Source organism: Elaeis guineensis, chromosome 11 (assembly GCF_000442705.2).
Source record: "Elaeis guineensis isolate ETL-2024a chromosome 11, EG11, whole genome shotgun sequence".
Classification (NCBI taxonomy): domain Eukaryota; kingdom Viridiplantae; phylum Streptophyta; class Magnoliopsida; order Arecales; family Arecaceae; genus Elaeis; species Elaeis guineensis.
Window position 1 is genome coordinate 107,184,747 of NC_026003.2, and position 15,881 is coordinate 107,200,627.

Sequence of the window (15,881 nt, forward strand, 5' to 3'; positions counted from 1 at the left end):
ATTTTAGTTTATAATAAAAATTTAATTGATATTTTGTTTCATAATACTTTCTGAAGGATAACATTGTCAACCGACCTACAGGAGGCGAGAGCAAAGCCAAGGTTATATTGAATGATGCTCGGCCCCCAACGACAGCACCTTCGAGATAATCCCGAAAAGCTCATAAGGCTTAGGCCTCAAATTCTCTGAGGCTCGAGGAGTGAAGATGGCCCGGCATCCAAGAAAGGATGAAAAGATCTCCAAGACTTTCTAGAACATGGAGATCCTACTGGTGCAAATATCTAAGGACACCCGAGCCAACGCCTTGCCTCGTCAGGTGACACAATGCTCCTTGCCCACAGGCGGATTGAAGCGGAGGCCAAGATGATGGAAACACATGGGCTAGCCTTTCGAGAACCCCATGTGGCCCACTAAAGCAACTCTTGCCCATTGAAGCCAGCCATAGCCCAGTGTAGCCGACATAGCCTATTAAAGCCTACATGGCCCACTGAAGCCAACCATGATCCACTATAGCCGACATAGCCCAATGAAGCCAATCTGGCCCGTTGAATCCAGCCACGATCCACTGTAGCCAATCGGAGCTAATCTTCGAAAACCTAATATGGCCTACTCTAGCCACACGTAATCCATTATAGCCATATGGCTTACTGTAGCCAACTAAGGCTATTCCTTAGGAATCCAACATGGCCCACTATAGCCATGTGGCCTACTGTAGCTAGTCGAGACTAACTCTTGAAAATTCAATGTGGCCCACTATAGTCATATGGCCCACTGTAGTCAATCGGGGCTAATCCTTGAAAATTCAACATGGTCCACTATAGCCACATGGCCTATTGTAGCCAATCGGAGCTAATTTCTAAGAATCTAACATATCCCACTACATCCACATGGCTCACTATAGCCAATCGAACCTAATCATCAAAAATCCAACATGGCCTACTATAGCCACATATGGCCCTCTGTAGTCAATCAGGGCCAATCTTTGGGAATCTAATATGGCCCACTATAGTCATATGGCCCATTATAGCCAACCAGGGCTAACCTTTGAGAATCCAATATAACCCATTGTAGCTGCAAGGCTCACTGTAGTCAAATAGGGCTAATCCCCTAGAAATCCCACATGGCCCACTGAAGCCAATAGGGATTAGCCCCTTGAAGATCTCATATTGCAAGCAAAAGTTGGCGACGATGACAAGAGAAGGGTTAACTCATCCAAAGACCCCACCTAAAGAAAGAAGAAAAGCATCCAACAACATAACAAAAAAAATTACAATAAAATGCACACTTTATTCAAAAGGTTCGTGGACACTCTAAAGGAACTCATTACAAGTTAGTCGAGCAAGTCTCGTTACAATAAAGAAAAAAGAAATATAAAACTCGAGCCCGACCAAGGCCCTCGAAGCACAAACCGAGCCCCAACTGGTGCGACCCTTGATGAAGAGAGCAGATCTTTTCATTTTGCGATGCTCAATGACCCCCTCTAAAGGATATCGATGGTGGTATGGAGGCCTTCCTCTTAGAAATCCATCCATCTCCAAGATATTCTTTTGAGGAGGGTCAAAAGGCTACATTTGGGGAGGCAAAAGATAGTCCCTTAGAAAGATTAAAGACCTTTCTGTGAAGGACGAAACACCAAGAGCCTCAGATGACCATCGTTGCAGCCCTACAGCCGAAGCTATGAAATTTTCTAACACCACCCATGCCAAAATAGAATGCTTACTGAAGCATTCTCTGGAAGCACTCTGTGATTGATTGAAGGAAAAAAGAGATCTCCCAGGATAGAGAAGAGTGCCGATGATCCTTTGACACTGGACAAGGTGGCACCACCATGACATTATGGAAGATGACTGAGGCAATACCAATCTCAAGCCGTAGAACCCCTACTTATAGAAGGGGCAAGCCCATGCATGTTCAAACGCCCCACTGATCACATGATAAATTTTGCCATTTGAAAGGCATCAGAGACTGCACTTCTTGGAAAGCAGGCAATGGTATTAAATGCAACCCTCGAGACGAATCATCTTCTTTGATCTATGGAAGGCGACATGACACCAATCAACATCCAGTGCTTGGTGTGCAAACAAGCCTACAATTTTCAAAAAGTTTATTCACTGCATACTAAGGAAGCAAATGCTTCAAATAAAGTCAAGGGAGATCTTGGCTCGACCATAGAAACCGACCCTGTGGATCCATTCAAGCCCTTGACTGAGGCAAATGGCCAACCCATACCAACACCGCAAAAGAAGTGAGATACTTCATATAAAAGATAAATATAATGAAAATATATTTTTCATTAACCAAAAGTTATTTATAGAATGATGCCAAAAAAGGCACCGAAAATTAGTACAAAAAGGAGGAAGATCTAGTCTTCGTCCAAGAAAAATGCTTCGGCTTCTTCATCACTATTCTTGGGATGAAGGTGTCTTAGGTCCAGCTTCGAGACTATCCACTGTAGACATGCCTTGCAGTCATAGAATCTCTGGATGAAGATAGTAGAAGATGCCTTGATTAGTTAATCTTTAAAGTCCACCAAGGTCTTGTACTCCATGATACATTTATGCTTGACCTTGGGTAGGGCCTAGCTAGATAGAAAATGAGCCTGCTACGGCTCGACTTCAACCGATTTATCCTCAGTCTCCACTAGGAACGGTGATGGATCGGAGACAACAAGCTCCAATTGGATGCTCCTCGCTCTTTTAGATGAGAACTCTCTGCTTGAGGAGCACATCTTCTTCTTTGCTACCGACGGCCTCATAGTTACAAAGCAAATAAAAGAGAATCTTTTTCTGACGGCTACAATGACAAAAGAGTAGCTGGCAATGAGATGACAGAAAATTGCCCGCCCAAAGGATCTATTTATACAGATCATCGATAGTATAGATTTGGCCATCTAGTCGCCAAATTCTGCCACTTGGCTAGTATTGGAAGCAACGAATCTTGCAATCATTTGTTGCACTTTCATCTGATCGAACCATATGGAGTCACCTCGGAACCTGCCATCACCTGGCATGTGGCAAGTCTCAACGAATCCATAGACAAATCCCTAGATTCCTTTTGCTTGGAGCATCATTCTGTGACTTCTCGAACCCCCTACAGTAATGGTGGTGCGGTTCACGAAATGATGCATTAAATATCTCTGGATGCTTCTCCTTCCAAAGCACAGCAAGATGTATATTCCCACAAAGAGATTAGGTTGACGATCCAACTACCAAGGTGATAATTTCCTTCATCTGAAGCCAAAAGGGCACTTCAAACTCAAAAATAGGAAACATATATTATAGGAAAGACCTATTGACCAAGATCAATCCTCTACTTAGGCACATCCAATATGATGCAGTGAGGTTACACTAGGTGTGGACCAGGATCACCAATTCGATCAACCATGTGGGTGAAGCTTGCACCTGACATCCACGGGTAACGACGTCCATTTAGAGAAAGTGGGAGAGATTCCTCCCTCAATAAAAGCTAGAATGTGGTATAATAGTCCGTAGGACTAGGCCTAATAAACTTACAGATTCTGATTAGCAGCTTACGGACTCAATTTCTATACAAAAGAAGTACAAAAGGGAGCCTTAGATAAAGAACAACAAGCAAATATAAATAAATAGAGAGGAGGAAGAAGAACTCTCTCTGCTCTCTTGACTCTCATTTTTTTTTCTCTCTATTATTTTCAAAGCTTCGACTAACTTAAGTATTGAAGTGAACCATCTTTGTATGTACTTCATCGCATTGTGGATCTCATGCCGCATCCAGCTCCAGCCATATTAGCACCACTCTAGAGCCTTGCAGCAATAGTAATAATATTATATATTATCTTATATGTAATATAATAAAATATATATTATTTTTATTGTATTATATTATATATCATATATTTTCTATGTTATATTAAAATTATGTGTAATATAATATACTATAATTCATTATAAGATATTATATGATATAATATTATTATCAGATAATAATTTTTTATTATTTTAATATAATATATCATTATAATAATATATAATAATATAATATATGTTATATATAATATATATTATCTATATTATATTATTTTATCTATAACATATATTATCTATATTTTATGAATTTATATATTATATAATATATTATATTATACTATACTACCATATATAAAAATATTTATATAATAATGGGTATTATGAAAAATAGGAATAGATTTTAGCAACTTACACAGAAAAGTAGTAATACAAAAATAATAAAAAATAATAATATATTTTTTTAACTATTTTTAATGCATAAAATAATAAAGATAAATTATTTTTTTGACTAAATATTATTTAATAAATACTTATCTAGATAAATACATATTTCTGCATGAGATTTTTACTCTCTAAAGAATGGGTTCTTAGATTCTAGTTTCGTGAGAGTTCGATCAACTTAAAGACTGAGACATAAGTATTCCTAAATTATTCAATTCTATCTGGCTTCTTCAAATTTAAGTAATGCAATCCAAACCCTACTCAACTCACTTTTAAACCAAACATTACATGGGTTGAGTTCGGTTTGGTTGGATCATGTAAGAATAGATTGAGCTTTATTGGGTTATGCTGAATCGATAGGGCTGCATTACTATACTTCAGGCAACTAGGGTTGACTTGGAGAGGAAATATATACTATACAAGTTGGGATCAGTTTAAAGCAAAGTTGGTTTGGGTTGAACTTGGTCGTCCAAGCTTCAATTTAATCTGAGTCGAAGTAGAATAGGTTGCCGGCCGGGTCCAGCTTTAGTAAACAAATATATTGGCCCATATTGACCAACAAGATGGTTTTAGTAACTCACATTTGGATTAACCTGGCCCATATTATACCCCTGCGTTTTGGTTTTTATAAGACCTGCCTGGTGATTGGATTTTCAAGAATAAACCAGTATCTTTGGGAAAGAGATTGATAGTCTTTTTTAAGCAATATCTAGGATTTGCACCCTAAAGATCCTCCAAGCGCCAGCCTTAATGGAGAGTCCCAACGAAAACTTCCATCATGGAAAGGGAGATTGAGAAGGGGTAATGTGGTTTCTCCTGTCCAAGTAATGTTAGGATTTTTATATTCTTTTTTTGATGGAAGTTTGGATTTTTATATTCACCATGAAAAAAGGTGTTTAGCATTAGGTCAAATTATTGCATACATTTCTGTACGTCCACATATTCTTTACTCAATTTTGACAAAAAAAAAAAAAAAAAGATGCTCTTCCAGCTCAGCCTTCTCCTTATGGGGAATAATCACGTCTTCCACCTCCACCTACACTCACGCTGTTTAGTTTGGAAGAGAGTTGAACATAACGTGGTCTGATGTACCACCGACCTTTGATTCTCAATAAATGATCAGGTAGTATTGCATTGGATCATCAAATGGTCCAATGAGTATCAGAACCTACCAGCTTTATTTTTGCTTAGAATTGTACTTGATGCAAGTTGAATCAGCTTAAGGATCACTACATGCCTAGCAATTTGATGTCTAAATTATCCAATGCTATCCAGGCTAATACTGTTCAATGCAATCAAAACCCTACTCTAGTCATTTTTAATTGACCAAACTATTACTTGAGTAAGGTTATGTTAGATCATCTAAGGATAGCTTGAGCTTTATATGGTCATGCTGGATTGCCAAGGATGCATTTTCTACTTTAGGCAGGGCTGGGGTTTGGCTTGAAAAGGAAATACATACCATGTACAAGTTAGGGTGCACAAAAATTTATAAAGCGAAGTAGTTTTGGATTGAACTGGGCCGTCCAAGCCTTCAACTTTGACTCACATTTGAGAAGGTTGACCAGGTCCAGATTTAGTAGACAACCATATTGGCCCATCTTGACCACTACGATGGATTAACCGAGGCTTGGATTAACCAGGCCGATATTGTACCCCAACATTTTGGGTCATACAAGGCCTGCTTATTTTTGGTTTCAAGAATAATCTTATCATATATATATATATTATATATATATATATATAATAATATTTTGTGGAAGAGCATTGAAGTATTGCCAACTTAGCTCCTTAAATGAGTTTGGTTGTGCCACCTGGACAAAAAAGCATTGAAAACCTCTACTGATTTAAGGATACCCCTTACAAAACGTCGTGACCCGAGCCCATATGGTTCCATGCGAGCACCGATGAATCCCAGCCACCGTCTAAGCTTCCCTATTCGATCGCTTCAAGCCGGCGACCGTGCGAGCACTGGCGACCGCCCGTGGCTAGGGCCGGAGAGGGGAGGCGAGGGGGGTTGATGGTACTAGAGTCGGGAGAGGGGAGGGGGATTGGTGGTGCCAGAGTCGGGAGAGGGGAGGGGCGGTCGCCAGTGCTCATACGGAGCCGCAGGGGCTCGGGTTCGCGGAGGCTGGGGGAAGGAATAGGAAGGGACGGCAATGGGGCGAGGCCGCGGAAGTGAGAGGAGGGGGTTGGTCGCGTCGGAGGCAGAGGAGGGGAGGAGAGGGGGTTTGGTGGTTGCATGGAACTGGGTGCGGCATGGATGGCGGGTGCGGTGTGGACGGTGGTGGTGCCAGGCCAGGTTAGTGGTGTCGAAGCTGAGGGAGGGGACGGGCGATCGTCAGTGCTCGCACGGAGCCGCGAGGGCTCGGATTTACTGGGATCGAGGGAGGGAACAAGAGGGGACAGCGACAGGATAGGGCCGCATATAGGAGGGGAGGAGGGTTGGTGGCACCGAAGCCGGAGGATGTAGTGGAGGCGGGGGGAGACAGCAGGAGGAAGGGAAAGAAAGGGGAAAAAAAAGAAAAGAAAGAAAAAAAATATTTGAAGAGGGAGAGAAAAAAATATTATTATTTTATTACTAATAATAATTTAAAATATTATTTTTTTAGGATGTTAATTTAAAAAAAATATTTGAGGAGGAGAGGAAAAAAGTAAAAAGTAAAAAAAAATATTATTATTTTATTATTAATAATAATTTGAAGCAGAAGAAAAATATTAATTTTAAAATAATAATAAAAATATTATTTTTTCAAAATATTATTTTAAAAATACTATTAATAATAATAACATATTATTTTTAAAAAAATAGTTCAAAAATTAATAATAAAATATTTTTTTAAAAAATATTTTTTAAATAATAATAAATATATTATTTTTAAAATATTAATTTATTATTAATAATAATTTGAATAATAATAAGAACACAGTAATATCAGAAAAATAAAATAATAATATTTAAAAAATTATTTTTGTGTATCCGATCCCGCGCAACGTGCGGATCTTTGATTAATTAGTATATAAAATTACGATAGTTCTTTTTTATTAAGCAATATCTAGAATTTTAATCCTAAACCTCTCATAAGCGCAACTCATTAGATATGTATGAATTTCATATGATACAGATGATCTGTGTCGAGGAAAAAGCCGCTAGATTGGCTACAACCGGCTGACCCAGTTCAGTATCCTGAAGTAAAAACAGCTTCGACTCTGTGAGATGACAAAACTGTTGCCCATGAGGAACAGCTCCTTAGGCATGGAGGGTTTCGTTCTCGAACACGTCAAGACTAGCACCTCCAAGCTATGCATCCTCGTCAACTAAAGGCCCCATCCCATAGTTATAATGATTCCCTCCTTTCCTAATGCTGCCATGACATCCTTGTTGATGATGTAATGTGTTTCACTGGCCAGTGCACCAGACACAACTAGAATGTTCCTTTCAGCTGCAAGATCGCAAGCATTTGAAAAGTATTTATATGTCACAGAAGCCTTACTTTTCCTTGAATGATACAAGATATTACAGCCAAAAGCTTCAATCCTTTCGTTGTTTCAGACCCAATGCTTCCCAGGCCAACAATTAATGACAACGTGCTTGCCACCTAATTGGAATCACAAGCATGCAGTATTAACAGAAAAGCAAGAACGATTGATTTCTAAATTCTAGCAATAATTGACTAGAATCCTATTAATTTAGATAGACAAACAGACAGATTGATAGACTTGCACAATTTCCATGCTCAATGTTGTTTCCCGGGGTCTCTAATTAGCATGGTGAGCAATTTTGGATCAGGGAAGTGTTCCACTATAACCAATTGCTCAAATAAGGATGTATTGTTGATACAATTAAAAAGGACGATGTAATGTAATGGTTCCAACCGACAAGGGGAAACATTGGTACAAAAGCTAGGTCTAATCTACCGTGATGGTATTGTTTGCATATTTCAATTATCATGTGGTGACAATCAAATCCATGTACCATTTGATAACCAGGGAGTAATAACAAACCTTCAAGAAAAAAATTCAAACAACCCTTTCCTTGCAACGTAATTCCCATGTGCCATGCCCGAGTTTCCCACTTTTTATTGTACGAGTAGTATTTGTTTGGGCTATTTTGTTTTGGGTGTTTTGAATTGTTTTAGAACGCATCATGGGCAGAAAATATCAGCTATTTATTTCATGTTGGAAGCAATAACAACCTAGCACAGGGCCACTTTCATCTCTTCCTATTAGTTAAGATACCAATCAAACAGATTGGGTTTTGAACCAATTGCTCATGCTCCCCTAACTTGTTGAGTGTGATATATTTAATTAAATTAGGAGTCTTCATCCATTGACTTGAGTGGTTCCAAGTCCATCGATCCTTGCTTGCTAGTGGGTCTGAGGAACGTGCTCTCAGCCCACAGTCTCAATGATCTGGATTAGAAAAACTGGATATATAGTTGTTGCTGTTGCTGCTGCTGTTTTGTTTTCGTCGTCTTCTTCGTTAATTCATACAAACCACTTGGTTCAATGTTAGGTCTGCTCGAATAAATGAGTTCAAATCAAAATTGTCACTCTTGATTATGTTGTTATCTTAGAAATAATGCTATGACAATGGATAGTTAAAAGCCTTTCTTCTTAATCCACTCTAATGAAAATTTTAACCATATTAGGGCCTGTCAACTAGACACGTAGCCTTCAACGAAGTTGGATATATATATTTAGCAGTTTATATGGATTTAGTTAAAGGATCATGAAGGTGTAGACAGTCGCAATGAGATGGATAAGCTATATAATTGCAAAATAAGATAATTTAATCCAATAAACAAGTGAAGGTCCACACTAACGAACCAGATTAGCTGAATGAGACCATGTTTAATAGGTCCAATTAAGAACGGGGAAGCATGGGATCTATTCTAATTATGTTGTATGCCGTCCAACCCCCACAGATGGATAAGCTATATAATTACGAATAAAATAATTTAATCCAATAAAACAAGTGACGCGATAAAGTCCACACTAACAAACTAGATTATCTGAATGAGACCAAATTTGATATATAGGTCAAAGAACGGGGAAGCATGAGAAGCATGGAGCTATTCTAATTGTGGTGTACACTGCGGCAGTAAAATGGATAAGCTATATAATTACGAATAAGATAATTTAATCCATAAAACAAGTGTCATGACAAAGTCCATACCAATAGAACAGATTAGCTGAATGACACCAAACTTGATGGTCCAAGAACGGGAAAGCATGAGAAGCATGGGACCTATTCTAATTATGGATGGATAAGCTATATAATTATGAACAAAATAATTTAATCTACTGCAACAGGTTACGTGACAAAGTCCACACCAAATATGATACACCAAAGATCGAGGAAGCATGCGAACCATGGTGGGCCTGTTCTAGTGGTGGGCCTGTTCTAGTAGATACCTTAGCACAACACGTTAGTAGCAACACACCATGATGCGTGCTGGATCATTTGTCACACTAAAGAATAGTGTCTGATCGAATCCTATCTAACCTGTGAATGGCTCTTTAAAATTATAAGTGGTCCAGCCTTTCAGCAATTATCCAGAGTTTAAAGGATCAAATAGGTCTTTACTAAGAACTGGTGATTTAGCTCACCAAAATAATTTCTTTTTAGCAAAGTTTACTACTCGATAATTAAGGCAACACTCTTGTTCACTCATACAAGTATGGGACACTTGTTGCTCTGGAGCCCGGGCTAATCAAATCCTGTGTTTCTTGGCCTGCTGAAAGGTCATGGGCACTGTTCTCCATTACACCAAAGGACAAAGTTGATGGATTTTGTAAACACCATGGTGCCCCTGCCCGGTCTATGTGAAGACAGACAACCCCACAAATCCGCGAGAGAGAGATTTGGCCTGGCCAGCCTGAATAATTTTGGCAGTGCCCGCCAGCGTTAATCAGTTTATCAAGTATCACTTTCCTAGGCTGCCTGTGCCTTTTGGCAAGACCTGTAGACCAGTTAAACCATACCAACCATGGATGACCAGGTTAATTATGGCAATAGTACAGGATCATATAAAATGTCTCATATTCATAGGGAAGCTAACAGTGCAAAAGATTGAATGACATCTTATATAATTAATCACATAGAAAAAATTTTATGAAATTCTATGGCTAATTTACCATCATGATTTTTGAATATCTTATTTTCTGACTCCCATGGATGTGTTTATGATAGAACTGTATAATTCTTTTCTGATTTATCGGGGGCAAAAAAAAAAAAAAAACTCATCTCAAAACTTCACAAAAGAGATGGTGCAGACCTCTGATACAAGGGGCTTGGTACGACTTATAAGGTTGGTTGGATTCACGTGAGGATAGCTGAGTCACGACATGCAGTGCCAGAGTGATGTTAGTGAGGTATGGAACTGAGGGAGAACCGTAACATTCTTTTTCACGAAATCGAAGGTTGTCTGCTAGTGACCCAATTTCAGGTTGCAGCCCATCTTCCAATAGCCTGTGTCAATTTGCCAGACCGCATCAGACTCCGACGTGCCAGAAGCGGAACTACGAGCCTGCTCCAAATAAGTTGGAGATGTCCCCAGGCCTCGGCCCACCTTGGACTTTCCTGCTCATAATGGCCTAAACATGGTGGTCCAGGCAGTGGTCCAACGTTGGAACCCCAACCGGACTTGCCGTGCCCAGTCGACCAAATTCTTCAGTTTGCTTGCTACCATGGAGAGAATCAAGTTATCCTCTCCATTCTTTAGAATATAGTTTCACAGGTGTATCTAGGGATCCACAAAGGTTGGTCTTGGAACTTAATCGAGTCCCAACGATTCAATTATGAGTAAGACACAAAAAGGCTGATCTAGAATCAACACTGCCAACCCTACTGTTCTCAATCCATGGCTATCTTTCTTTTTGTTTTCTTCTTTTATTTTCAGAATAGGATCTATTCATGCAATGATGATGGGATGTTTATGGTTAGTAGCAATCTTGGATCAACTAACCAAAATGATGGGCCTAGGTTTGTTGTAGTGGAGCCATAGTGGGTTCACTCCACCATCTCTATATCTTGTTTGGCTAGCCTTTTTAGTAGTGGCCATAACCGTCGTTATCTAAAGACACTGAGGTCCCAAATAAGAGGAGGCACGCCCACCATAAGAAAGCTTAGTTACGCTAATATGGGAAGAGCGTCAGCCACTTTCCTCGTGTTAAGCTGCCACTACGAGTACCACGGGGCCAGGTTTCCGACTGGGCCCGAACGGCAAACATTGGCGTCCCATCCCATATTTTCCGCGGCTTTGGGCGCGAACCCCGGAAACGGCCAAATTCCGCCGAGCGGAGCCGTCGTCCCCCGCGCCCATGACGCGCTCGATCATCGGCCGCGGTGAAGCCGTTGGGGGCGGATTTAGTACGATGGTTTTTTTTGATAGCTAAAATATATGTTTAAGATTTAAATTGAACGGCAGTTATGCCGGTTTGGGAGGCTTTAATTAGCATAATGGCACTACGTGGAGAGATTCATACCTTTTGTTTAGATTTTCTAGAAAAACACACACGCACACACACATATAATTCAAATATCAAGTTAGCCCGTGAAGATGATTTTTTTATTCAACTAACAATGACAGTTAAACAATGAGCATCCTTTTTTCCAATTGCATACAAATTTCTAATTATAATTAATAAGAAAAATTATTGGAATTATTATTTTATTTATAGGATGAATTAGGCAAGTATGTTTTTATTTTGATTATCTATATTATATAAAAAAATGAAAATTCCAAGTCTTGAAATATGTCTATCTAGCATCAAAAAAAAAAAAAAAATCTATCCACATTTTGTATATCTTTAATTTTAAAATATCTCTATCTTAATTAGGAATGAAAATGGATTGGATTTCCATATATCCATGTCTATGTCTATTTTTTGTTGGGGACACAAATATAATATAGATATTTAATTAGAAATAAAAATTTATATCCATATTATATACAGTATGTTAGTTGATCGGATTGATATTGAGGTTGTAATAACTTAGAAATCCCTAGGTAAAATATTTATACCAAAAAAATCTTATAAGTGACTAGATTTTATTAACATGTACATCTAGCTACATATCATGACAATACAAATGGGAGTAAGAATACTATTTGCATTATGATTTGTAAAAGATAATATTTTAATTTTAAGTAATGGTAACTACCGGAGAGAAGCTTAAGCATATTCTAGGAAATAGATAACAAAAAAAAAAAATAAGATGAGAGACAAAAGCGAACAGGATAATATACAAATCCATTTTCATATAGCAACCTATCAGGATGTGTATGTTGACTTGAGCATAGGACTCATATCTATTTCGGCCAATCAAAGATTGATATAAATATAGATAGATAAATAAATGACTATATTAATATGATATTAACTATTTATTGTAATTTGCTTTCTTTTATTGACAAGATGCGGCCGCAAGAAAAGATTTACTTTTTGGTTGCCAATAGCAAACTCCTGTATTCAGAAGAAATTATTAGATGGATTAGGTTTAGTTGGCCAATTCAAATCCCAGAGCACATGCACGTTTTTACTATACATGTGCCCTAAAATTTAGATTGGTCCATTGGATCTAGTCTATCTAACAATCTGGCTACATTGAACCCCACCTCAAAGAATGGAGAAACTACTAAACGGACCACATCGGATCAGTCCAAATCCCGAAACACGCGTACAGTGCATGATAGCATGAATTCTCTCCTCTGTTTTGATGTTGAATTATTTAAATAAAATGGGGTAACGTGGAAAGTGACAATTGGATGGACTTATTGGACGTGATCCATCTACTAACTTGAACCTTACATATACTCATTGTCATACTCCTGAAGTATTAAAATGATATCATTTATAAAAAAATATTCACGATGGTTCTGATTTGCTGCACCCAGAATTACCCACTGTGGAGTCAAACCACAAGCCTTGTTCCTCCCACTATAAAATGGGCAGCAGCCAGGCCAAATGATACGAAGAGATTGAATCCTTTAAGATTCCATATTTTTCTATACCGGCTTCTCTCCTCCCACTCCCACTCCCACTCCTCCCATTCTGCAACCCCACCCTTCTTTCCTTCCTCTCCTCTTTCTCCATCCACCCCTGGTACTCCGCTCTCTCGCCCCACCGGAGGCCGAACAGGAGGCGCGGGCCCCGCAGCCCATGGCCACCGCCGCCCAGCAACCGCCGTCGCTGGTCTTTGACGCCGCCGTCCTCAGCCAGCGGCCGGACATTCCGGTCGAGTTCGTCTGGCCGGAGGAGGACAAGCCCACCCCGGACGCCGCCGAGGAGCTGTCCGTCCCCCTGATCGACCTCGGCGACTTCCTCTCCGGCGACCCCGCCGCCGTGGCCGACGTTTCCCGACTCGTCGGCGAGGCGTGCAGTCGGCACGGCTTCTTCCACGTCGTCAACCACGGCATCCCCTCGGCGCTCTTCGCCAAGGCCCACCGCTGCGTCGATGGCTTCTTCTCGATGCCGCTCGCCGAGAAGCAGAGGGCCCAGCGAAAGCCCGGGGAGAGCTGCGGCTACGCTAGCAGCTTTACCGGGAGATTCGCTAATCGGCTCCCATGGAAGGAGACCCTTTCTTTTCGCTTCTCCTCCTCTCCTCTCTCCCCAAATATCGTGCAGGACTACTTCGTCCGCACTCTTGGCGAAGATTTCCTGCACTTTGGGTAGGACAGAATAACAAAACAAGACTGCGACATGAAAAAAAAAAAAAACTACTAATAATAGAAAAAAAAAACCAATGTTTTTTTTTTTTCCTTATAAATTTCCTCTCATTACTGTGGTTCTACAGCACGGTGTACCAAGACTACTGCAATGCGATGAGCAAGCTGTCATTGGCGATAATGGAGATTATCGGGACGAGTCTGGGGGTGGGGCGGGCATATTATCGGGAGTTCTTCGAAGGGAATGATTCGATAATGAGGCTGAACTACTACCCACCGTGCCAGAAGCCGGACCTGGCCCTCGGCACCGGTCCCCATTGCGACCCCACCTCCCTGACCATCCTCCACCAGGACGACGTCGGCGGCCTTCAGGTGTTCACCGACGGCAAGTGGCGCACTGTCAGCCCCAAACCGGATGCCCTTGTTGTCAACATCGGTGACACCTTCATGGTACACAATATCTATACAATCAACTCTTGGACTTGGAATTAATATTTCGAGATCTTCGATCGTATTATGAGAAGGGATGGTCTTCGTTGTAATATTGGATTTGCAGGCGTTGTCGAATGGGAGGTACAAGAGCTGTCTGCACCGGGCGGTGGTGAACAGCAAGGTGGCGAGGAAGTCTTTTGCCTTCTTTCTGAGCCCGGAGATGAACAAAATAGTGCGGCCGCCGGTGGGGCTGGTGGACGCGGAGCACCCGAGGGCCTACCCGGACTTCACGTGGTCGGCGCTGCTCGAGTTCACCCAGAAGCACTACCGGGCCGATATGAACACCCTCGACGCCTTCACCAAGTGGATGATGCTCCAGGCCGAGGGGCCCGTGCCGCAGTGATGACACGGCTGGGGGATTTTTCTATCAATTTTTTAAGTCATTAAACCTCTTGGATTTAACTAGCTAGCTAGCTTATAGGGGGTCGGATACAGAGGAAGGTTATGGTGTGAAGGAATAATGAGGCTAGGGAATGAAATAAAAGTAAAAGGAGGAAGTGAAACGTACGCTTGTTTCCAACTCTCATCGGAGCCAGCCACTGTTAATACCACTGTGAAGTAAATTGCCCGTAAAGGCCAGCACATCTCTTGTCATTACACTCTTTCTCTCTCTTTTTCATCCTTTATTTCATATTTGAACAAAACTTATAACACGGGGAGAAACAGGGGTGGGAGAATCCACGCCTTTAGGCTATGATAGGAGGGGCAGGCAAAAGAACAAGCTTCGGTGGCACATGTTTTTAGGAGAACAGGAGATGGTGATGATGACGGAGGGACGACGACATACCAAAGAGGCGGACGGCTCGATATCTCCGCAGCACTGGCTTGTCCTCTCCTGCGACTGGATTTTTTCTATTTCTCTTTTGTCACCTAGCGCCTTGCCACCAGGACCACCATGGTAATCGGCCTGGCCGCAAGGAGGACGATTCTTTATGCTGCTGCTTTGATTTGAGGATTTTAATTACCTTCTTCACCTCTTCTCTACACTGGACTAGAAACGTGTATAACTACAAGCCAATAACATCAACACTGGAGAGAAAGAGGAGAAAAAAGATGGATAGATGGATAGATGGATAGAGAGAGAGAGAGAGGTAGAGGTTGGGGAGAATAATTGGCTATTTGTCCTAATGTCTGTCCACAACTGAGGCAACATTCTTCGAAAGATATAAATATAAAAAAACGGGTAGGGGTGGGGGGATGGGGCCAGGTGAAGTGGAAGGGGCTCGCAAACCACACTCTGTGTTATGTATGTTGTTTCTACTCTCTATCTCTTGGTCCCTGGCAGCCGCCAAGGCTAAGGACAAGAGCTGCCTCCGGGCGATCCCGTCCAAAGCGCCCGGCGTCACATGGCAGCATTTGTTTTCGATCTCCTCCTCCGTCCGTAGTGCACGAGGAGAAGAGGTGCAAACGACAGGGCAGTCCTGTTCCTGTCCTCCTCCCACCCGCTGCTGGTGGAACCCCACCCCGTGTCTCCTTCTCGGCATTGTTC

General features: G+C 41.0%; 1 protein-coding gene across 1 annotated transcript; it reads left to right on the top strand.

The window, feature by feature from the left end:
* The first annotated feature begins 13,226 nt into the window (after nucleotides 1-13,226).
* On the top strand, nucleotides 13,227-14,986 carry LOC105054284 (gibberellin 20 oxidase 1-D-like). Its single transcript, XM_010935777.3, has 3 exons — nucleotides 13,227-13,903; nucleotides 14,029-14,350; nucleotides 14,457-14,986. The coding sequence occupies exons 1-3, from the start codon at nucleotides 13,395-13,397 to the stop codon at nucleotides 14,733-14,735; spliced, it is 1,110 nt and encodes a 369-aa protein (XP_010934079.1). The 5' UTR covers nucleotides 13,227-13,394; the 3' UTR covers nucleotides 14,736-14,986.
* Nucleotides 14,987-15,881: the final 895 nt, after the last annotated feature.

Coding starts and splice junctions, on each gene's coding strand:
- LOC105054284 (XM_010935777.3), top strand. CDS start 13,395: ATGGCCACCGCCGCCCAGCAACCGCCGTCGCTGGTCTTTGACGCCGCC. Junction 13,904..14,028: donor GAAGATTTCCTGCACTTTGG/GTAGGACAGAAT, acceptor GTGGTTCTACAG/CACGGTGTACCAAGACTACT. Junction 14,351..14,456: donor ACATCGGTGACACCTTCATG/GTACACAATATC, acceptor TTGGATTTGCAG/GCGTTGTCGAATGGGAGGTA.